Below are 23,316 nucleotides of genomic sequence, written 5' to 3' on the forward strand. Positions count from 1 at the left end.
TATCGAATGCTTTTGTGTTTCTCGTTCTCTTAAAAAAAATAGATGAGTGGAATGTTTTATATTTTCCTCTCTATTTTAAGTTGTGTTTCCTTTTCCTATAGGTCCTGATTTCCTTTTCTCCCCTCTCTTCCCCCATCTTCCTCTGCCTTCTCCACATCCGCTTGCCCTCAGTGATCCTGGAGAGAAAACAGGCTTTGCATTTCTGCCCACATATTTGGGTACCTGGTTACTTCTCTTGGGATATTGTGAAATTCAATTCCTTAGTTTGGAAATGAAGAGGTCTAAAATATGCACTGATGCATTTACATTCCACTTTCTAAGAACTCTGAGTATTTAAAAGGCTTTTTGTACAGATAGGACAAGGCTAAATATATCTGACTTGAATACCTCAGATCCTTGCAATGTAGCTTACATTCTCTCTCACTTTGTCATAATTCTCAATGAATGCAAATTGCATCTCTGTTCTTAGAAATCTCTTTTCTTACACTGAATGCCTTTCCTTTTTCTAAAGATAAGGGAGCCCCTTTGAAAGACCGCTACTGTGGGGTAGAACTGACACCTACCTTGTAGGCTAACCAAATCGTAGCCTGCTTTTCCCTGATGAAATTATCACGTTTCAGGACATTGTTTCATTTGTAGGATTTTAGTGTCCTAGTTTCAAATTTGACTACAGGTTAGAGAGTGTATTCCAGTTGGAGTATTCCTTGGTATTTTTTTCTTTGTGTTTACACTTTGGGGATCTTTGGTTTGTCCTGTATCTATTATCTCTTCCAAGCTTGGCCAAGGTTGTTAGGTTATGCAGTTATGTATAAATATTTAACAAGATAAGTTAGACAAAATGTGCTTAAAGATACTTTAGCCCCTCCATCCCCCCACCTCCTCACTGCCCGGGCCCCAGCTCAGTTTTTGTGTGGACTCACAGATGGTTGCTTTATCTCAGATGTTTAGATTTGGAGGACATTCCTTTGCACTTTGCTTGATGGACACAGTGAAATGGAAGCTTTTCAGTCAATCTTGCCTACCAAAATGGTAGCACCAAGTAACAGATAACATTAGCCTCCTCTTCTTTTTCTTTTTTTTTTTTCTGACCAGTTATCCAAACTCCCCTAAGCCAGAGAGTTTTAAGTATGAGATTGTGTGTTTTTTAAGAAAATATTTTGGATGAAGGCTAACGTTCTCAAGTCAGGAATAACAATTAGTACCATTCATTAATCAGGGGCATGTTTTGACTTTGAGTCCTGGCTAGGAAATATAAACTGTGAAAGTCACACGTATATATGAACCTCAGGCAAATTTATGACTTGTCAGCCTTTTAAGGTTAAATTCTTAACCCCAAATTGGGGCTGGCTTTATATGTGGAGTTTGGTACATTCCTCTGGGCCACTGAACAGCCCCCTCCCCGAGCCCTTTGCTTAACAGCAGCTAATGGCCTAATGAGCAAGAAGGATTTCTGCCTCTTATCAGCTGCCTAAACAGCAACAGGAAGGCTGATATACAGAGTGTAGGTCAAAACCTGAGTTCTTGAACCAAAAAACTACAGGGTCAGTTGAAAACTCTGGATACGTGGCATCTCTGTAGTCATCAATACCAGTCAGTAAAGGAACTGGACACTTGAGTTCAAAGAAATAGTAATAGTTGTCAAAAGTATGAACAGTCTAATTAATTTTGCTAGTAGTTCTTTCCTTCTTTGTTTAGCTCTTCTATAAATAGCCTTCATATAGTCTTTAATGAGCTTTTAGTTTGTGCCTGGAGGTTGTTCTGGTCATGTGGCCAGAGTGTCTGATTGTCAGATGGTGATGATGGAGGCAAGGGTATTTATGTTCTGGCCCAGATTTTGGAAGGGGCTGCCAAATAAACGTAAATAGATATCTACTACTACTTTTATTTCTTTTTAAACTGAGTTTTTGAATAAATATGCACTCACTCGCATGGAGTCAGAGAAACCTTGGTGCTTCTTCATACTCTACTCAGACCTTTAGGGTCATTACTTGTTTCTTAGATCCACTTGGAATCCAGGCCCAGACTCGCATAGAATAAATAAATATTTTAGGGTATTCTGTGCCCAATCATAGTGAAAGCCCCTTGACTTTCATCTTCTGCATTTGCATTTTTTTCAGAGACAATAATGCAAACATTTTTTTCAGATTCTGTTCTGTTATTGAAAATCCTATTTACATAAACAGGCATTGTTGTGGCTTAGGGAAGAATGTGGGGTCCCATTCCTTAGCTCCTTGTATATCTTTGCTAAGGCTTGTCTAAATAGAAGTAATGACGCTTTAGTCTAAGCAGCTTTTCTCATTTAGGTAAGCAGGGCGGTTTGAAATTTCAGTTTACTCGATAATTGAGTTTCTTCTTCTTAATTATTTCAGGCATGCAGGTTGCTCTCTTGATAGTAAAGACCCTAAAAATCTAGTAATCTCCTCAGGCATCCATTTGGTAATAAAATCCTGTGCATTTTCAGGGGTTAATTTTCATGACAATTGTGCAGCCCTCCCTACCCTCAACCCAACCTCCACCCTTGGAAAAATTCTGCTATCTTTTAGGGTTTTGGTCTCACATTTGCAAAAAAACACTTAAAAATATATATAAGGGTGATGCTGGAATGACTGGATCTAGAGAAAACTTAAATGTATTCAGATTCATGCTCATTACACAGCTTTCATTTAGGGTTTTTAATAGCCGTGTCATATTTCTCAGAAAATCATCTGCCCGGCTTTGCCAGGCTTGGTTTTCTGCCCTGAATGAAAAACTGAAGATCAGCAAAAGCGGAGCCTAACTATCCCCTCTTCTATCCTTTTCCACAACAACAACAACAAAACAAACAAACAAAACAAAACAAAAAACAAAGAAAGAAAGAAAAAGAAAAGAAAAAGAAAAAAAATCTCAGAGGTCATCTGGTGTAGAGTGAGGTGGGGAAAAACGTTAAAAAAAAACCCAAACAACTCAAGCTGCCTTCACATCTGCTAGTCATTCCCACTGCTGTGACTTCAATCCAGCAAGTTTTTATTGAGCACCTGTGGTGGGGGCAGTGCTAATAATCATTAACGTTTATTGAGCCAGGCGCTATGCTGAGCCCTTTATGGGCAACATCCCATTTAATCCTCACAATAGAACTACCAGGTGGGTGTTATTATTTCTCCCATTTTACAGATGAGAAAACCGAGGCTTACAGAAGTTTAGTGACTTGTACAAGGTCAAATAGCTACAAAATGAATTAAATCCACTCAGTCTGGTTTCAGAACCATGTTCCTGATCACTACTCTTGTGGTGGGCTCAGCATTTCTGGGGATTACTTCTGAAACCAGTTTTGAGAACCCAGTATGTGTGAGATGCTGGGGATTCGAAGAAAAAAACTCCCCTCTCTCTGTTCTTGGTGGGGGAGGCAGACATGGAGACGGATGAGGACCATGCATGGAGGGTCTCCGTATCTGTTGAGGGGAAGGAGGAGGGCCTTGGAAGAGCGATGGCTTGAATCTGTGGGAGTGCTGCATCCCAAATGCAGCTCAGCAGCCTGGGGTCACGGGCATTTGATTTTCCCGTTCAGTGAAGGTTATCGTCTCTGAGTTGAACTGCCTCAGTGACTGCATCAGACTGTTTCCATCACTGCCCCGGTTGACTGTAGCCCCAGCTACCTTGAACCCCGCACTCCTTAGACATACATAGGCGGTCAGCATGGTTTTGGGAGAATTGGCTCCATGGTTCCCATGTCATTTCTACTTTATTTCAGTTCTTTCTTGAAAACAAGTAAAAGTTAAATGAGGCAGACATTCCCAAACGAAATTGCTGCAGTCTTGAGAGCTGGTGGCTTTCAGGAGGCAGGTCAGACTATAATACTAGCAGCCCGCAGGGAGATCCTGGATCCAGGCTTGGTTCTTTCAGCTTGATCTGGAGCCCTCCTGGCACTCCCTCTTGGAGCCCACACTGGGCTCTGCAGAGCTCTGTATCTGAATCACCCCCAGCTTGACAGGAGAGTGAAGTTACTATTAGAAATTTTTGAGTTTTTCGGTGAAATCATGGGAATGGAAGGCAAATCCCCAAATTACCTGTTCGGGTAATTTATTTTTGTTTTTCATGGCTCCCAAAGAAAGCAAGGAGGAAAAAAGTCACTACTGAGCATCACTGAAAACTCTTTTATGTGTTGCATTAATGCAACTTAAAATTTCCTCAATTTTAGGAAACATTTGGTTCAGGGCAAAGTGAATTCACCAACGTGTGTGTTTGTGTGTGTGTGTCTGTGTGTGTTTGAAACCATATCCTTTAGTTTCCAATCTCAGCTTACCCAAAACTCCTTGTGCCTCCAAGTTTCTCATAGCTGCTTTGCAGTGGTTTGCTTGCCAATTCCCCTCCCATGCACTTTCTCCTTCATTAAATCTCTTCCACAGAAGGGGTTGCCACCAAGTCTAGACTTCAGTAACAGGCAGGAGGAGGGCCAATTAGTGAAGATTTTGATTCATATTACATGAGAGTGGGGGAGGAGAAGGAGGCGGAAAATCTGTTCTCCTCAGTCCTTCAGATACTCAAGTTCTAACACAACAGTATGATGAAGTTGTATAAAATTACTGGAGCATTTACACAGCTAGTCCCCAAGATGGCATAAATGCCACAGCACTAGAGCATGTCAGTGTAGACACTCAGATCAGCTGAAGGATAGGAAAAAGGAAAAGATCAATAACGTTTCTCACTCAGGGATCAAGAGTGTTTGATTTTCTTTTGGTTGCATTTTGCTCAGGTGCAGTGTGTATGTTGTACTAACAAGGCGGCCGACTCCTTTTTCCACAGGTCCCTATCATGGGGAAAGGGGAAAGATAAAATAGAGGGTACAGATTATTTACAGCAGCTGAGAAAGTAATTACAAGGTGCAATGGCTTGAAACTGAAATTTAGGTTAGCCATTAGAGCTGGGAGAAGCATCTTAACAGTAAGGGCAATTGGACATCAGAAAGATTTGCCTGAGAGCTGGTTAAACAGCGTCTCCAGGAGTGCTGGAAGACTAGGGCAGGTGTAATGTGAAGAGAAACTCCTACCAAATTCAGGGTTGGGCTGGAGGCCCAGACTGATAGGCATATTCCATTGCTGCCCAGCTCTCTTTGTGATTGTTTGATTGCTAATAGCTTAAAATGCTTTTTTTCATGTATACAAAATACACCTAATTTATCAGGCTTAAGAAAACAGACATTTTTTCTGAATTTTGTTTTATTTTTTAAACAGCAGGTTCTCATTAGTTATCTGTTTTATACACATCAGTGTATACATGTCAATCCCAATCTCCCAATTCATCCCACCACAGCCCCCCCCCTCCCCGGCCCCGCTTTCCCCACTTGGTGTCTGTACGTTGAAAACAAACACATTTGAGCAGCGAGAATGAGGCATTTGGATTAGTCTGAGCACCCTCCTAACAGACTTTCTGGAATATGAACCAAGGACTGAGGCAATGTTGTTATTTTTTTGCTTCTGCAAGACTTCCGTTTTATAGTATGGGACTATGCTGTTAAAGTAACATTTGGGCTTCATCAATATGACTTTCTCAAGGCTGAGCACAGATCAAATTTGGTTTTGGCCCCTTTGATCTTTTTGTAATCTTTCCCTTTGACATCGCCCCATGTCCCTATCCAGGTGTGCTGGGTTAACTCCCCCACCACACCCCCTCTTTCCTGTGCTCCAGGAAGCTCCCAGGTAAACTCTTTAGCCTTGAGGTATGAGGGAATTACTCAAGGAACGTTACGCTTTAAGACAACACCTGATGAAATTGCTTAACCAAGTAGTAACTCACCCATGATGAAACCTTTAGACGTTACTAGGCAGGTACTTATAGGTGGGAGAGAGAGGGTGTACTAGTTTCCTAGGGCCGCCATAACAAATGACCTGAAATTTGGTGGCTTAAAACAACTGAATTGATTATCTCACAGTTCTGGAGGCCAGAAGTACAAAATCAAGGTGTCAGCAGGGCTGCATTCCCGCCAAGGGCTCTGGGAGAGTCCTTCCTGGCCTCTTCCAGCTTCTGTGGGCTCCAAGCCTTCCTTGGCCTGTGGCTGCATCATTCCAATGTCTGCCTCTGTCTTCACATGGCCTTCTATTCTTCCTGTGTCTCTCCTCTGTGTGTCATTCATAAGGACATGTCATGGGATTTAGGGCCCACCTGGATTATCCAGGATGACCTCATCTTGAGATCCTTAATTTAATTACATCTGCAAGACCCTTTTTTTCCAAATAAGGTCACATTCACTGGTTCTAGGGGTTAGTACATGGACATAATCTTTTGGGGGGGGGCACCATTCAGTCCACTACAGAAGAGAACTTTCTGGGCCTCTTGAATCATCCCAATTTACCAGAGTTCTCTACTCTAAGGGGAACTTGTTCTAGGGAAGCTTAAAGTTGGTTATAAAATTTCAGTGTGTTTCCTGAAAGGGATGTGGGTGGCAACTGCTGTTAACCCACTTTCTAAATGGTTAAATCAAGGACCTGGGGAGTGAAATGACTTACCTAGTCACTCTGGATCAGAAGAAGAGTTCTAAAACTGAATAGGCTACCGTATTATTATTCAGCGTGGACTTTGTGTCTTTAACCCATGGCCTTATTGGATTTTTTTTCTTAAAAAAGTATTTTTCTAAACACTTTAGCCATAAGAAGGCAATCGTTGCTTATTAGTCACTTGAAAAACCTTTCCACAGGACTTGTAGGATCAAGGTGATGGTGTGCTTTCAATCTACCGTAGCCTTCTACCTAGTCTTCGTGGTTTGCAGAAACATCAGGTACAGGGAGTTTTAGAAGCCAGAGACATCTGTGAAGCAAAATACTGCCTTTTTAGGGTCAGGTATACTGAGTTTTAGGTACAACTTGCATGCAGAATGGTAAATATATAGTTGTCACAGATGAGACATTCTCTGAAGAAATACTGTCACACTTGCTTATGACAAAAGGACCGGTTCTAACATTTGTGGCAGTGACAGTCTTGGCATGTAAAGAGATTAGTGAGTTAGAGTGTGGTCTTCATGGAAACGCAGAGAGAAAGGAACGTTGGAGGTCACCAGGCCCAGAATGCTACATAGTGCAGGAGTCCCTTTTGTGGTATCTCTGACACTGCTACCCAGATTATGCTTGAATGCCTCAAGACGTAAGGAGCTTACTATCTATAGGAAGCAGGGTCTAACTGTTGAGTATTTGTTCATCCATTCAACGAGCATTAATTGAGTGTCTACTATATTCCGGGTACTATGCCATGTCAGGGAATACAAAGATGGCCAAGATATTGTTCCTGCCTACAGAAACTTACAATTTAATGGTAGGGGTAATAAAAGTATAACAATAGCTATAAAAGCTAGATTGCAAAATGCAGTATTAGAAGTACAAACTGTGCTGAAAATTCACAGAGTTGACAGCTCCTGGGGTTTATTTGGTGGAGAGGGTACCTGGGGGAGGAGAGACAAACATTATGAAAGAGACACTTGAGAGAGACCCTATGGATGAGAAGGTTTTAATAGCTGAAGCTAGGGGAAGAGCACTCCTGGGACAGAAATAGCATGAACAAAATAGGGAAGCAGGAAATGAAGGCATGTGTTTGGGATACATTAAATAGGACTTTAATTCTCACAACCACCTTGAGAGGTAGGTGTTACTGTTCCCGTTTTATAGATAAGGAAGCTGAGGCTCAGAGATTCAGTAACTTGCCTAAGATCACACAGCTGTTACGTGGTGAAGCTGGGATTCACAACCTGGTCTGATTCCAGAGTCCTTCCCTTTGCTATTGCGTGCCATCCATCAGGAAGCTGTCTGACATTAGTTGGCCTCTGGAGACAAAGGGGTATACAAAAGGGAATGTGGTTATTACATGGGGTGAAGCACTGAAAAGGCTGAGTTGTTGGTCTTTGCCTTGGCCTCATATCCATGTTCACGTATAGCTATTGCCAAGTGCTATTGACAGAGCCTTCTTAGAAGGGCAGAGGCAGGTCTTTTGCTTCTTTTGTGTCCTCCCAATGCCTAGTCTAGAATGGGCTTAGTGACTATTGATTGACCTATAGTTGGAAGCAGACTCTCAGACCTGAAATTGTCTGCAGGGTCATCTAGTCAGGCCCAGATCTGAAAAGGTATTTGGTTGAGTCGCACAGCTGATTTGGTAGCAGAACAGATAATAACACTTTAGTCTTGGTAGGGAAGGGTTCTTCCCCCCACCCCACCCGATGTGATTTCATACACAGGGGAAATGGCCTAGCACTTAGATTGGGCCTAGGGTGTTGAAATTCTCAGCTATGCTTCAGGTCTGCGTATTTGAACATTGTATCTGAAGAATAAAAATTATACATCTCCTAAAAGATGGGATCTCCGCTACTTATCTGAGTAGAATAACAACTAGTGAAAGAGTGAGTAGGGGGAGACAGGAAAATTGCCTTGGTTTAGTCCCTCTGGCAGAATTCTAAAAGATTCTTTATCCTGGACCTTCCCTGGTGGCACAGTGGTTAAGAATCCACCTGCCAATGCAGGGGACACGGGTTCGAGCCCTGGTCTGGGAAGATCCCACAGGCCCCGGAGCAACTAAGCCCGTGCACCACAACTACTGAGCCTGTGCTCTAGAGTCCACGAGCCACAACTCCTGAGCCTGCGTGCCACAACTACTGAAGCCTGCCCGCCTAGAGCCCGTGCTTCGCAACACGAGAAGCCACCGCCATGAGAAGCCCGCGCACCACAACGAAGAGTAGCCCCCTCTCGCCGCAACTAGAGAAAGCCCGCGTGCGGCAACGAAGACCCAATGCAGCCAAAAATAAATAAATAAAAAGATTCTTTATCCCAACTGGCATACCCTCCAACCCAATTTTGTTTTTATTAGGGTTTTTACCCTGTCTAAATAATGTGGGGGGGGGGTTGCTGGAGAGAAGAGAAGAAGGGAGAAGAGGAGGTGAGAGAGAACTCCATTTTGGGCTCTGAGGATTCTTTATTTTTCCTGGAATACTGTTCTTCTACGAGTTGCTCTATTAGCATCAATTAATCTGACCTGGTTCCTTTAAAACTGAACTCTCTTGAAGTTCTGGCATTGTTTCCAAGTCAAAGGGGAGGACATCGAGCCCAAACGTCAGCCAGCTAGCCCCTTGAGATACAAAGATAAGTCAGTCAAGGGTCTTTCCCTGAAGGAACTTAAATCTAGTGAAGATAAGGCATGCAAATGTAACCATGATGCAAGTTAGAGAGTGTGAGAAGTGTCTTTATAAAGGATGCAGAGTGCTATGGGAATTCAAAGGACAGAAAGCTTTTGGAGTGCATGTCTGCCCCCGCGAACACTCTCTCCTGTGAGAATCCAATCCACAGATAACTCAGAGTCAATTATACCTCGGAAAGCTGGAAAAAAATGTAAAAAGACAACAAACAAAAAATAGCCAAAGATAACTAGGAATCCTCTGGTGGCGGGGCTCACATACTCCTCCTTATCCGGCCCCAGCTACTTTCCACCAGCTCACTTTTCCCTCTAGCCTTACCAGGTTCCTTGGCAATGCTTGTATATGCCACCCACTTTCACACGCCTGTGTCTTTGCTCCGTTTTTATTTTTTATTGCGGTACGCGGGCCTCTCACCGTTGTGGCCTCGCCCGTCGCGGAGCACAGGCTCCGGACACGCAGGCTCAGCGGCCATGGCTCACGGGCCCAGCCGCTCCGCGGCATGTGGGATCTTCCCGGACCGGGGCACGAACCCATGTCCCCTGCATCGACAGGCGGACTCTCAACCACTGCGCCACCAGGGAAGCCCTGCTCCGTTTTTAAGAAGGAGAACGATGTGATCAGATATGTCCTTTAGCAACGTCTCTCTCCAGCTTGGGTGGAAGAGAGGGTAGAGGCAGGAAGGCCACTTTAGAGGCTGTAATAGTTTTCCAAGTGAAAAGAGGTGAGGTGATGAGGCCAGGATGGAAAGAAGATGAATGATGAGGGATATTTAAAAAGCGTAACCAGTAGGATTTAGTGACAGTTGGCTATAGGGGATGAAGGTGAATGAGGTGTCCAGAGTGACCTAGAAGTTTCTAGTTATTGATAGTTTGGGAGTCCATTTCCTGGACCAATCTGTGAACCCCAGGGCAGGGACTGTGTCCTGTTCATTACTGTATTCCTTGGGTTGGGCAGAGACCCTAGCACAAAGTAGGCATTCTGTAAATGTTGTATGAATGAATTGTTCACCACTTTGGCAGGCTGAATGTAATCAGTGAATTTGTGTTCCCAGAGCACATGTTTGACTGCTGCTTGGGAATGTGGTCCAGAAAGAACCTCTTTGTGGGAGAGTGTAGTGATCTAGGGATTCAACCTTTACTGGGCATGAAATGATATGCAGTTAATTGACAGTTGGCAGTAGAGATAAAGGTAATTCGTTCTTTAATTCTCAGGCTTATCTCCAGGGTTGCTTTAAACTCCCAGTACTCCAGTGTGGTAGCAACATTTTGGCCTGCCTTTTACAGAGGCAGAGTCTGTCACGGCCCCAGGCATGATCTTTGCTTTAAAGTCTGAGCTCGTGATACCCAGGTGTGCCCTCTGCAAGGTCATGTTCTTTCAGGCTAAATAACAGAAGGGTAACCTTCATCTGGGTTCCCTAAGACGATTTCTTCCACCAGCAATCCTCACTTTCCCCACTGGTTTCAAATGCAGCCATTTCTTTCATCTGTATTCCTATCTTGATTAGTAAGAAATTAATGAGCATGTAAGATTTGATTTAGATAATGATTAATTAAGGGAAAAGGCACCGTTCTAATAGCAAGTCACTGTTATATGCTAAGGAAATTAGTTAATATTTCTGGATGGCAAATTGACTTGTCCTCTGTTAAAAAGAAAACCTTTTAGAAATGGTTGATACGTTATTTTTTCGTTCATTTGTAGAGCAACCTGCACTTAATCCTTTGGATAATTCTAATAGGCATCTATTATTTTCCCTATAAGTCATGAAGCAAACCAGTTTTGGATATCATTCATTCCTTTGTTTAATATTACTTTAATGATAATATTACATTATTATTTTTAGCACAGCATACTTTCATTAGCAAAAAAGTCTGCCATTCATAAAGCAGACCTTGGCAATAAAATGTGTGAAACCATCATACACACACACACACACACACACACACACACACACACGTATATATATGGAAAAGATTTCAGTTTTCATTGTTACTGAGCCCTGACGATTTAGTCTCTTCTGTTGCTGTTTGAATATGTTCTATCTGCTTTTAGAAAAGTATAAGGATCAAGGTCTACATTAATACTTCTTCTGTTCTTTAGTGTGTTTTTAAATGTGATTTTTGACAATTTATAGTCATTAGCTAAAATTGCAGTGTAGTAAAATAACCAACATATAGAACATAATAAAGGTAATTGGAGAATCGGAGGGCTGGAAGTGACCTTGAGGGGTTATTTAGCTCATTTCCCAATTTCAAGCTGTAAGACTAATCTTCCTAAACAGCACCCTTCATCATATTATACCTCTGCTTGAGACTCAACAGTGGTTCTTTATTGTCCACGGAGTCAAGCCCATAGTCTTTTGTCTGCATTCAAGGCCCTTCACACTCTGGCCCATCTTGCCTGATAAGCTAGCTATACCCCAGATTCTAGTTTCTCTCCAGGCAGGTTAATTTTGCCCCACTATTCCACAGGTGCCATATGCATTTCACCCATTGGCCTTCTCATCTTTTACCGTGTAGCTCAAGCCCTACCTCCTCCTGGAAGTCTTCTTTGACCCCTAGAGCCTCTGGTGAGCATTTACTTATCTAGCAAATGTTGTCTATATTACATATTTGAAAATTCCACTTTATTGAAATATAATTTATAAATAATAAAAGTACACTCATTTTGAGTGAAGAATTTACTGAGTTTTGACAACTTTATATACCCATGTAACTACCACCCCAATTAAAATATAGACTATTTCTGTCACGTCAGAAAATATACTGCATATTTTGTCACCTAACCATATATCAGCTTTTACTGTTCTCTAGCTATTTTTGTGTGTGAAAGTCTGGTCTCTTAGCATGAATTTGTTTTTTGTTTATTTTAATTTTACTTAACGTATATTGGATATTTACCTTGTACCAAGTAGGCTAAGAGCTTTACACGCATAATCTCACTCAGTCCTTGCAACAACTCTGCCAGGTAAGTGGTGTTGATAATAGGGACGAAAAGGCGTGTAGAGGTTAAATAATCTACCCTTGGTTGCAAGCTAGTAAGTGGTGGGGCTAGGACTAAATTGTAAGCTACTTGACCAGAGGGGACCATAAGTGTTTTGCCTACCATGATGCTGGCCTCCAGGCCGTTAATACTTACTGACTTGGAATAAAATCCAATAGAACAGATACAATTAAACAGCCTCATATATAGTTTTCACTGTCCTCTTCCAATTAGGGACAGAGCTCAGGCCTGGAATGGGGTCTCCAAGTGAGTGTGGTGCAACTGTGACTGCATGGCAGAGAGGAGCCGAAGTCCCAGTCCTGGTGGAGGTGGCTAAGGGAAACCAGAAGCAGTCTAAAATGTCAAGTCCTTGAATGGAGCCCAAAAGAGTAAGAACTAGGCCCAAAGGAGAGAGTCTGTGTTATAGGTCAAGAAGGCAAGGCCACAGGTAGCCAAACCTAAGAGATCCCCTTACACAAGAGTACACATCAGGAGGGAGCTTTCGGTGGACCACCTGTGATTTAGCCTCTGGAAGGGAAAGCAACTGGTAAGGGTGCCCAGCTTGAATACACATGGGAATAATCCTCCAGAGAAAGGCTTCCATAACTCAAATATCCCTTCTCAGTTGTAAGACCCAGAACTGGGCCCACTGTGCAAGCAAGACATTGTCTCAAAATAACTAGAAATAAATTACTTTATAGTTTCTTCAAGCGAAACATCTATTTGTGAATCTTCAAGATGTTTGGAAATTGATTTTTGTGGTATTTTAATATATTTTTCCAAGATCAAAGCGTACAGATGTAACATTTTCAGGGTCATCTGTCTCCACTCCTCCTTTTTAGATCAGACAGAAAGTGTTCTTTCTGTGTTCTCAGTCTGCAGCCCTCATTAATGCACCACTACATGCACAGGGCTGCCTGAGATCGCCGGAGCATCCCAAAGGAGATGGGAGTCATTCTCTGCTCTTCAGGAACTCAAAATCTAGGAGAGGAGATTATAGTATGAAGGTACTTTTTAACCCTCCAGAATAAATGGGAACTAGCAGCCCTGTAATGACTTCAGTTATTATTATTATTTTTTTAGCATCTGGGAATGCAACTTACTAAGCCCTAAAGAGTTGAACCTTTCTGACTCATTCGAATAGTCAATTGCTAAGTCTTCTCCTTGTCTCCATCCCAGGCTATAGTGCTTGTCTCTATTCCCATTTCCCAGCTGAGTTCCATTTTTACAAAAAAAAAAAAAATGTGAGCACCTCTTTGCCGAGTGTGGTCCGTGATTACTTTTCCTTCCCATCTAATAAAGGAGCTATTTTCCCTTAACCTTCTTTTGTTCCTGACATACTTAAAGAATGCTTTGCTACTTACTATGTCTTTTGTAAGTTACATCTTATTTCTTGAATTGGCCTTTCTGCTTTTATTCACACAAGTATGTACCAGTTCTCAGTGTACCTCCTTAGTCATTTGCCCTCGGTTCTACTTCTTATTCATCCCACTTGGGATTTGGTTCCCAGAGTAATTCTTTGTTTTGTTGATAAGGATTCCCCTCTAAATTCTTTCTCTATTTCTTTCTGTTTTGTGTGTTCTTTCTGTCTTGTTTCTTTCATGGGCATGTTCATGCATTAAAATGGTTATATTTCATTTTTGTCATTTCATTTAGGTGTGTCTAGCTCTCCTGGCCCACTTTGTTCCTTATGCTATCATGTACTGAGGCTTATTTTAAGCTGGCCTGTGAGTTATATGAAATTTACTGAAAACAAAATGTTTTTCCCTTTGGCATTTATTTCTCTCCTTCCTGGTTTGGAAATCGTGAATTCTTATCAGTTTATAGATGTTTTATTTCCTCAAATCTATAGCTAACTCTTAGCCCCCAGATCAGTTATACTGGTTTATTGATTAACCAGGCTGTAATAAGTTGGTGGGAGGATAAATATTGCTATATATACATTTCTTACATTTGGATATAACACGTACCTTTCTTCATGACATCTGACATGTTTTCCCATAAGTTCTCGTTTGAGGTTTTAGTCCTTTAAAGATTTTGGCTAACTGAATTCCTGAGGTCGTAGGAGTTTATACAATGATGAGACTTGACCACCTCAGGGAAGGGGGGTACCCCCATGCATGCTCTAAGTTACTTCATGAATTATCATATTAAGGCAAACCAAACTGGCGTCATGGTCATTTAAAGAGTCATTCCTGGGCTTCTGTTGGTACACTGAGTGGCAGTTTGTTACCTTCTAAGATGGAAGCAACTCACAGCACTTCACAAAGAAAAGATCTGAGCCCTATTATTTTATAACTCCCACTAGCTAGAGCTGGTGGGAGTTAGAACAGTACTAACAGCCACCCTGCCAAATAAACCCTACCATTCTTGAAAACTGGAAATCATCACCAATGGAAATTTAGCAACACAAAGAATTTTATCTATAACATTTAATTTTATGAATGTATTGCAAATACAGGCATTTTAAACCACACACTATTTAGGCATCAGTTTACTAAGAAAATAAACTGGTGTTTGGAAAGTACCTGCTATGTAGGATTTTTCATATCTACACATGTGTCCCAACTACCCTTGTTTAAATCTAGATTAGCCACTTGTCCCCAAGGGGACTCTTTCCCTACTTGGTCCAATAAACTGCGTCAGTTTCTACTTCTAGAATGGCATTACATTTTGTAACCTCATGTAGAAAGAACACAGTGAGCTAGAACTAGCTCTGTTATTTTTCTTTTTCTGAAGATAATCATAAAGGCTTTGAGCTTAGACCCTGTTCAAAATCGGTTTAAGGCTCGTATATGAGATTGACATTTATAGGAGATAAATCTGAACTCTGCGTCTCCAGACCCCAAATTGTATTTTGACACATTAAACATCACCTTTCCATCCAGTACTACAAAATGCAGTGCTGCGTTAGGTTTGGTGATACACATTATCCATGCTCTCCTTTACTACTTTTGTCAGCAGCTCCCTTAAGGAGGAGGAAGTAGAGAGCTTGGAGTCAATACTGGGGACTCCAGCAGTGATGTCTTGTGAGGTTGAACTTGATGAATTTCATTCCTCAATGAAGAAAACTTGGACACATACATTAGGGCCATGATAACTGGAATTCCTAGGGAAATCAGAGATTGTAACAAAAGTAAGTTTTCTGGTAACTTAGGGCTAACTAGTTCCCCCCACCTTTTTTTTTAAAAAAAAAAACAACACCTCAGTCATTGAAAAGCTGTCTAAAACGTCTGAATATGCTTTCTAGCCTCACTTCAGTAAGATTTGATGTTTATTATGAAAGCTTACTTTGCCAAGGATTTTATGGAGCTTTGGGGGTGTCCCCCCTTGGGGGGATATCCCATATACATGTTTTGTCATCCTAGATAACTATGTCGCTTTATCGCACCCAGTTATATGCACTAGGTATTCATCTCTGTTAACCCCTCTAGACAGTGTGCTCCTTGGGATAAGGACCATGTCTCTCTTGTTGAAAGCTGTACCTCTACCACGTAGCACAGTGCTTGGCACACAGAAGATATGTTAGACTGGGTCCTCTGAGAAGCAGATGCCAATATAGCACTAGATGTGCAAGAAGTTTCTTGGGGAAAACACTTGGGAAGGAAATGAGCCGTTCGACTGTGGTGTAGGTCTGACCCCTTTGGAGGAGAGAGGGAAGGAGGGAAGGTTGAGTAGAGAGAATGTAAACTGCAGTACAGTTTTAAGAAAGTTTTGTCAGGGTCAGTGGGGAGTCCTCAAGCCAAAATGCCTGTCAGCAAAGTCCTGTGTCTCACAGGACTTGGCATCTTTGCCATGCTGTCATTGGCTGGGAGCAGCCCCTAGGGATTGTGGCCTGGGCACAACATGGCGTTGAATTTAGAGCACAGCAGCTGGGACCGTTCGGCAGTTACACTCCCTGTGGTAGGAGGTCTGAGATGCACATTTTCATGGCCACCACAGAAGAGCTCAACAAATGCTTATCGAAGGGAAAGTTTGAGTAAAACAGGAGTTACAGAAGAAGAAGGAGATTGGACTTAAATATGCATTGAGCCCTAATATTTGCTAGTATTGGTAGAGGATATAAAATCTTGGGACTCTCCGTTGCTTCCCTCATTCCTCCTCAAATGTCACCTTATGAAAGAAGCCATCCCTGATTACCCTACATAAATAGAAGCGTCCCTGCAATCACCACATTCCCTATCTACCTTACTTTTAAACATTAAAAAACAGCAGCTATATTGAGGTATAATTGACATACCATAAGCTATACATATTTTAAGGGTGCAGTTTGATAAATTTGATACATGTTTACAGCCATGAAACAATCATCACAATCAAGATAATGAATATATCTATCACTCCTCCAAATTTCCTCACTCTCACCTGCTGAACTGCTTCATCTCCGCCAACAACCGCTGAACTGCTTTCTGTCACCATAGATTAATTTTCACTTTCTAGATGGAACCATACAGTATGTAATTTTTAAAATTTGGTTTCTTTCACTGAGCATAATGTTTTCAGGGTTCATCCATGTGGTGGCATGTATCAATAGTTTATTTCTTTTTATGGCTGAGTAGTATTCCATTGTGTGTGTATACCACAGTTTGTTTTCCTTTCCTTACTTAGTTTTATTTTCTCTGTAGTACTTATCACTGCTTGACCTTACATATGTAGTTTGTTGTCTCCCAGAATATAAGCTCCACGAGGGCAGGGACTTTACAGACTGCTGTATCCACAGTGCTTGTCACATAGTGGATACCCAATAAAATATTTGTTGAATGACTCTCACCTACTCCCATGGCTTCAATTTTCTTTTATATGCTGATGACTTCCATGGATACAGAAGTGTGTTGAGTCACCAGCGAAGAGCTGAAAACAACAAAAAGGGTTTTTTTTATGGGGAAACCTGGTAGATGATGATCATTGACTGAGGTACGGAATACAGGAGACGTAACTTGTGTGTTCACATGGGATATATTGAGTTCAGTTTGGGGTCTGCTGAATCTGAGATTCCCACAGAGTAGTTGAAAATGTGGGATTTTGGAGCTCAGAAGAACGGTGAAGGCAGGATTAGAGAGTTCAGCAATCACAGGGGTTAGGTAAGATCATTGGGGTTGGGCAGAGATGTAGAATGAGAAAGAGGGTCAACAACATTTATGTGATCGGCAGACGAAGAGGAAGCAAGAAAAGATAGATAAGAATAGCCATAGTGGGACTTCCCTGGTGGTCCAGCGGGTAGGACTCCGCGCTCCCAATGCGGGGGCCTGGGTTCTATCCCTGGTCAGGGAACTAGATCCCACCTGCATGCCACAACTAAGGGTCTGCATGCCACAGCTAAAAGATCCTGTGTGCAGCAGTGAAGACCCAGCGCAGCCAAAATAAATAAATTAAATAAGTAAATATTAAATAAATAAATATATATAAGAATAGCCATAGCAGTGGGGGGGCGGTGTATGGGGTGTGTGTGTGGATAGGTTTAGTGAACTGGGTAGATTCACTAAAGCAAGGGGAGGGGAGTGTTTTAAGGAGGGATTGGTTAACTGTGAGGACTGCAAAGGGTCACATTGGTTGAGGACTGAGAAGAGGTTCTGATTCCCTAACTTTGGAATAATCAAGAAGATTATTCATTTGGCAAATCTTTATCGAGATACAGAAATAAGAAAGCATTCTGCTTCATAAGGGAGCTCAGGAATTCAGAGGAGCAGGAGGTTGGCATTTGTGCTAGAGCTAGAATTGTTGAGCTGTAAGGGCTTTTGGTGATTGAATGTTAATGTTAGCGACATTGGATTGCCCAGACATACATTTCATTAGGAAATCATAACTGGAAGTTTGAAAGTGGCTTCTTGCTTGTGTTTTCATTCATAAATTATAATCAAGAAAAAGAAATTGTAGGAGTGAAGATTGGTCTTTTAACAGACAAATTAAATATTGGTGTTCAGTGACGTATACTTCGTGCTATAAATTAGTTTATACAGCATTTATGAGTCAAACCGAGGCAATTAATTCTTACAGTTATTCAAAAAGAATCAGTCATAAAGATAATAGGGAGAAAGCAGGGATTAGTTAAGGTAAACGCTGATTTTGGATAATCAAGATTTTACTGTGTTTTAAAAAAAATGCTTTGTTTTGCCTTGTTTGCCTCCTGTGTGTGTGAGACACTCTGCTTACTGAAACATGAAAAACTTGTTTGTTTCAGGATCAGATTTGCAAGTATGTCTCCCCAAGGGCCCAACATGCTGCTCAAGAAAGATGGAAGAAAAATACCAACTAACAGCGCGATTGAACATGGAACAACTGCTTCAGTCTGCAAGTATGGAGCTCAAGTTCTTAATTATTCAGAATGCTGCAGTTTTCCAAGGTGAGTTCTGGGGATCATTTGAGATGTGCTGCTCAATGGCATCATTATTTGGGCACTGGGCTTTCAAATGCTAAGTATAATTTATAAATTACCATTCCAACATTAATACTTGTCATAAAAACCTCCCAGTGAGGGACTTCCCTGGTGGTGCAGTGGTTGAGAATCCGCCTGCCAATGCAGGGGACACGGGTTCGATCCCTGGTCCGGGAAGATTCCACATGCTGTGGAGAAACTAAGCCCGTGCGCCACAGCTACTGACCCCTCAAGCCACAACTAGATCCTGTGCTCTGCAACAAGAGAAGCCCGCGTGCCTAGAGCCTGTGCTCTGCGACAAGAGAAGCCACTGCAGTGAGAAGCCCACGCACAGCAACGAAGAGTAGCCCCAGCTCGCCGCAACTAGAGGAAGCCTGCATGCAGCAATGAAGACCCAACACAGCCAAAAAATAAATAAAAATAAAAATTAAAAAAAAAAAAAAACAAAAACCTCCCAGTGAGAGATTCTGGTTAAGGAAAAACATGGTTTTTAGAGAAGCTGCATTACAATCTTTGGAAAGGTGGGTATTGTCAAAAATCATTGTCTAAGGACATTCTGTTTACCTGTATGTAAAGGATGAAATCTCTGAAGAAAGAATAAATGGTACTTTCCCTCCATTAGCCCATAAAACTTGTTTAAAAAACAAAAATGTTTACTTAAATACCAGTTTTCTCTGGGAGTTAGTTGGATATTTGTGGAACATGCACAAGCTCTTTCTGCCCACTGGGACAATTTCCATTTAAGAGGGAAAAACTGGCTTAATGGCCCTACATTTTCTCATTTGTGTGAGTGATTATCCTTTCTCTTTTTCTGAGTCTCAGTTCTTATTATACCTGTGTATGACTGTAAAAGATAGCTGTTGTGGTGTTGCCAGAATGGGTAGGAAATTACATTTCTCCTTATTAACTTGTAGGACTGTCATAGCTGGATGGGGAGTATCTCCCTTGATTCAGAGACCCAGCTAGGAGGATGACGGTAGTGGTGAGAGCAAACACTTATATAGCATTATGTGCTAGGTACTCTTTTAAGTGTTTTACATATATTAATTCATTTAATCCTCACAGTAAACCCTAGGAAGTGAGTAGTATTATTAGTTTCCCCATTTTATGGATGAAAACTCAAGGCACAGAATGGTTAAGTAACTTGCCCAAGGTCACACAACTAATAAATGGGGAAAGTAGGATTTCAACCCAGTTGGCCTGGCTCTCAGAGTGTATGCTTTTAACTACCTCATTATGCCACTTCCTGTGAAAGAAAGTTAATTATGGATATTGGGGCTTTCTTCTATCCTTCCTTAAGCAGATGGAATCAGCTGCCTTTTTCTTGTCCCACAAGGAGAGAATTGGGGTCAGATAGAAAAATAACACTTCTGACTACTTGACATTCGAAATCTTTAGATTTATGGCACCTTTATAAGAATTAACCTGTTTGAATTGTAAGGTGGGTTGATTATAGTTTCTTTTGCATATTATAATGAAATACTTAGAATAAGCTGAGAAAATTATTCAAATTAGCTAATAAAACATACATTCACAACAGTTTCTTGGGTCAAAGCCTCGGGATGTTGGGTTGATTATATGAAGTATAATACAGAAGCTTGAAGTATTTGTTAACCTATTTATGCAGTCAGACTCTTGTGAAGAGTTTGTTGAGACTAACAATTTGGCAAAAGAATGAATAATTTAAGCTCATTTTAAAAATACATGTACCATTCATGTACTTCTTAGATTGATTTTGGAGCTGATCTACTAGCTGAAAGTAGGGTGATAAGAAGTGATGTGACATGAGAATCTAGTTGAAGTGGAGGGCTGAATCTTACTCTATGGGCTGTGGAGGGGCTTTTCTAGAATGGAGTATTTGTGATTTGTTTCATTCCCAGAATAACCAAGCCCACAGATGTTATCTTACCATTGCCTGGCTGGCTGGGGGTGGTGGAGTGATCACGCTGGTATTCTAGCGTGAAGAGTAGCTGACGTGGCTGTCTATCTGAGGGCCTTGCATGTCAGCATTCACATCTCTGTCCAGTTCTGCATTTTGCACGTTGTGTTTTCTAGTTCTGGAACAGCATAAGACTAAGAGAGAAAGGAAGTTTTGACAAGATTTTGATTGGATTAGCTTCCAGATATGGCTGCTATAGAATGGAAGCTGAACGCTTGTCATGTGAACAGAGGGTAGGGAGTAGGGGGGCAGCACCTACTCGTTCTCTGTCTCTCTCATACACACACACACACACACACACACACACACACACACACATATACATATAAATATATTATTTCTCAAATTGTGGGGGCGGGCAGAAGGACAACCCTAGCAAAGGAACACGGAGACAACTAATGTCTGAACGCATTGCCGGTGCCTTCTACCTTGTCACCATATGTACTCATTCTTTATCTTGTTTCATTCTCTCTTCTTATTCTTTTCCTGCTTCGCTCTTAGAAAACATAAACCCCATAAGAACCAAATAAAACATGGTCCTAGACCTCAAGACAATTATGCCATGTTTGTAGAGACATTGCCCCAAATCCTTTCTGTAGGATTGTCTCCTTGTCTGGAGAGACAAGACTAAAATCAGGGACTGCTACAAGATGATGTATTACTGATTGCTGAGAAAAAGAGAGTATCCATTTTTTTCTTATAACTACTTAGTAGTCCAATGAATTTAATTGGCGGACACAGTTGCTTTTTCCCTAAAATACACCCCCTCCCCAAGATTCTGGTAGGACAAATTGTTGAGAAAATTGCTCCAGTACTTAACTCCTGTGAAATTTGATGTGAGCTGTTTTCACCACATGAAATTGAAGATAGCTCATCTTGATATTGGCCTAGATCCACAATCTCTTTAGGGTTCCTTCACTAGTTCACATTGGGGGTATTAAGCAGTGAGTGCTTTCTGCAAATATGTGCACAGTTCCACGAGCAATCCTTACTGCCTCGATTTGGAGTTTATGTCTTCGTTTGCAGGAAGCCTTTGCCCTCATAAATGAGCCTGGGGCCCTTTGCTACAGTAGTTGGAGTGCTCTATTGCTAACGTTGTCTTGATAATGATTGAAGCATTTAAAATAGTTGTTCTTTATTTTCAATCTTTGCATTGCCTCGTTTCCTAAACTTAATTTACTTTGATGCGCTTGGTAAAATGGGGCAGCACAATCGTTTTTTGTTTCTGCTTAATTAATTCTTTTTTGAAAAACTTCGCTGAAAGTAGATTTTCTTCTCTCTTTTTCTTCTCCCCTACCTAATAATGATGATGATGATGATAATAGTGACAGTTATATTAAGTGCCTACTATATGATGCTTACTTTTACATAATTATCTCATTTAACTTTCCCAGCAGCCCTATGAGGTTCATACTGTAATTATCTCCATTTTACAGATGAGGAAACTCATTGATGCCACAGCTTCTTCCAAGCCATCATGTGATATGGTTTTCCTGTTCTTAGTGTGCTTGAGGTAAAACAAAATTAAGAAATTGTAGGATTTGTGGTCCTTGAGAAGAAAAATGGGATAGAATTCTGACTTTTTCATCATATCTCCACCACCTCTACACTTTCGAGCCTTGAGTTCTGTTTTCCTTGTAGAATTTCATTATAACTTTCAACCTTGTACCATCAGGAAATATTAGGCGTATGTCCGGGTTTTTTCTGTACGTTGGAGGATTCCAGTCTTCCCCAGGGTACCGCTGACTTTGAGTGAGAACAGACTCTTCAGAATGCAGCAACACTTTGCTTTTCTGGAAGTTGTCTCTCTCACAACTTGAACTTTCTTTATCAGAGAGGAGAAATGGTGGTTAAGCAGAAAACATCTCCGTGCACCTAAAACGACGTGGAGCTCCTGCTTTATGTACTTGTCTCATCTGAGAGCTCCTGGGTCCTTGTTCAGAGCCTACAACCGTTCTGAACTTATGCACAGTCTTTACAAGCTTGATTTTCTAGTTTTCCAGCCGGTAGTAGATAAGCAGTTAACTAGAAGGGCTTTGAAAGACTGCCAGAGGGAGGTACATATGAGCAGCAAGAAGCTAACGAGTGACAGAGTGGAGGACGTAAAAGTGACTCAAGAACTCACTGAATGTGGCAGTTGGGGGCATTTTATAGAGGAGTATATCCCTACCTGTCTCAGTAGCCCCTATGTTATAATAGATCCGACAACTAATGTTCCTAGTGATGGCTGTGAATTGATAAGGAAAGATCAAGTTATGCTCACTGTTTTTCCCTTAATATTTCCATTTTGAATGGCTCAAAATATTTTTGGTGCTTAAAGGCAATGGAAGAAACACTGGACTTGGAGTCAGAAAAATCTAAGTTCTAATTCTAGTTCTCTGTTTATGGCCTTTATGACTTTGGGTGGTTACTGTATTATCTAGACAGCTCATTTTTGTGGACCACTTCACCCCACATGGGGCCAGGTAAATGATGCATTACCATTACAGACACAATCCCAGACAAAGCTGGACTTCATGATGTAATTCAACAACTTTTGCCCCATGTAGATGACTTTGAAGCAGCTCCAGTGCACAGGTGAGAGAGCACTTAGGCAAAGGACCCTTTGAAAGAGGGGTTTATTTTATGCATTCTTAGATGTGAAGCTGAGCTGTTTGAAATATCAATACTTCCAGGAGCAATCCTTTTTTCAGCTTCCTGAAGCTTCTCTTCCAAATATACCTATCTGGTATATTCTACACACAAACAAGAGGCTAGATCACGAAGGCGTTGTTGTGTTCCGGCCATATTTTTTTTTTTTTTTTTTTTGGTTTTTTTTTTTTTTTTTTTTGCGGTAGGCAGGCCCCCCACTGTTGTGGCCCCTCCCGTTGCAGAGCGCAGAGC

At 41.4% G+C, this 23,316-nt stretch overlaps 1 protein-coding gene across 1 annotated transcript in view; it reads left to right on the forward strand.

Moving 5' to 3' along the window:
* GPC3 (glypican 3) overlaps window positions 1-23,316 on the forward strand; it is a 417,096-nt gene that overhangs the window by 13,447 nt on the left and 380,333 nt on the right. The window contains exon 2 of the mRNA XM_024746584.1: window positions 18,300-18,461. Coding sequence (XP_024602352.1) covers window positions 18,300-18,461 — 162 coding nt within the window. The remainder of the gene's footprint in view (window positions 1-18,299; window positions 18,462-23,316) is intronic.

The sequence above is a fragment of the Neophocaena asiaeorientalis genome, unplaced genomic scaffold (genome assembly GCF_003031525.2).
Source record: "Neophocaena asiaeorientalis asiaeorientalis breed wild unplaced genomic scaffold, Neophocaena_asiaeorientalis_V1.1 scaffold1019, whole genome shotgun sequence".
In the NCBI taxonomy this organism is placed as follows: domain Eukaryota; kingdom Metazoa; phylum Chordata; class Mammalia; order Artiodactyla; family Phocoenidae; genus Neophocaena; species Neophocaena asiaeorientalis.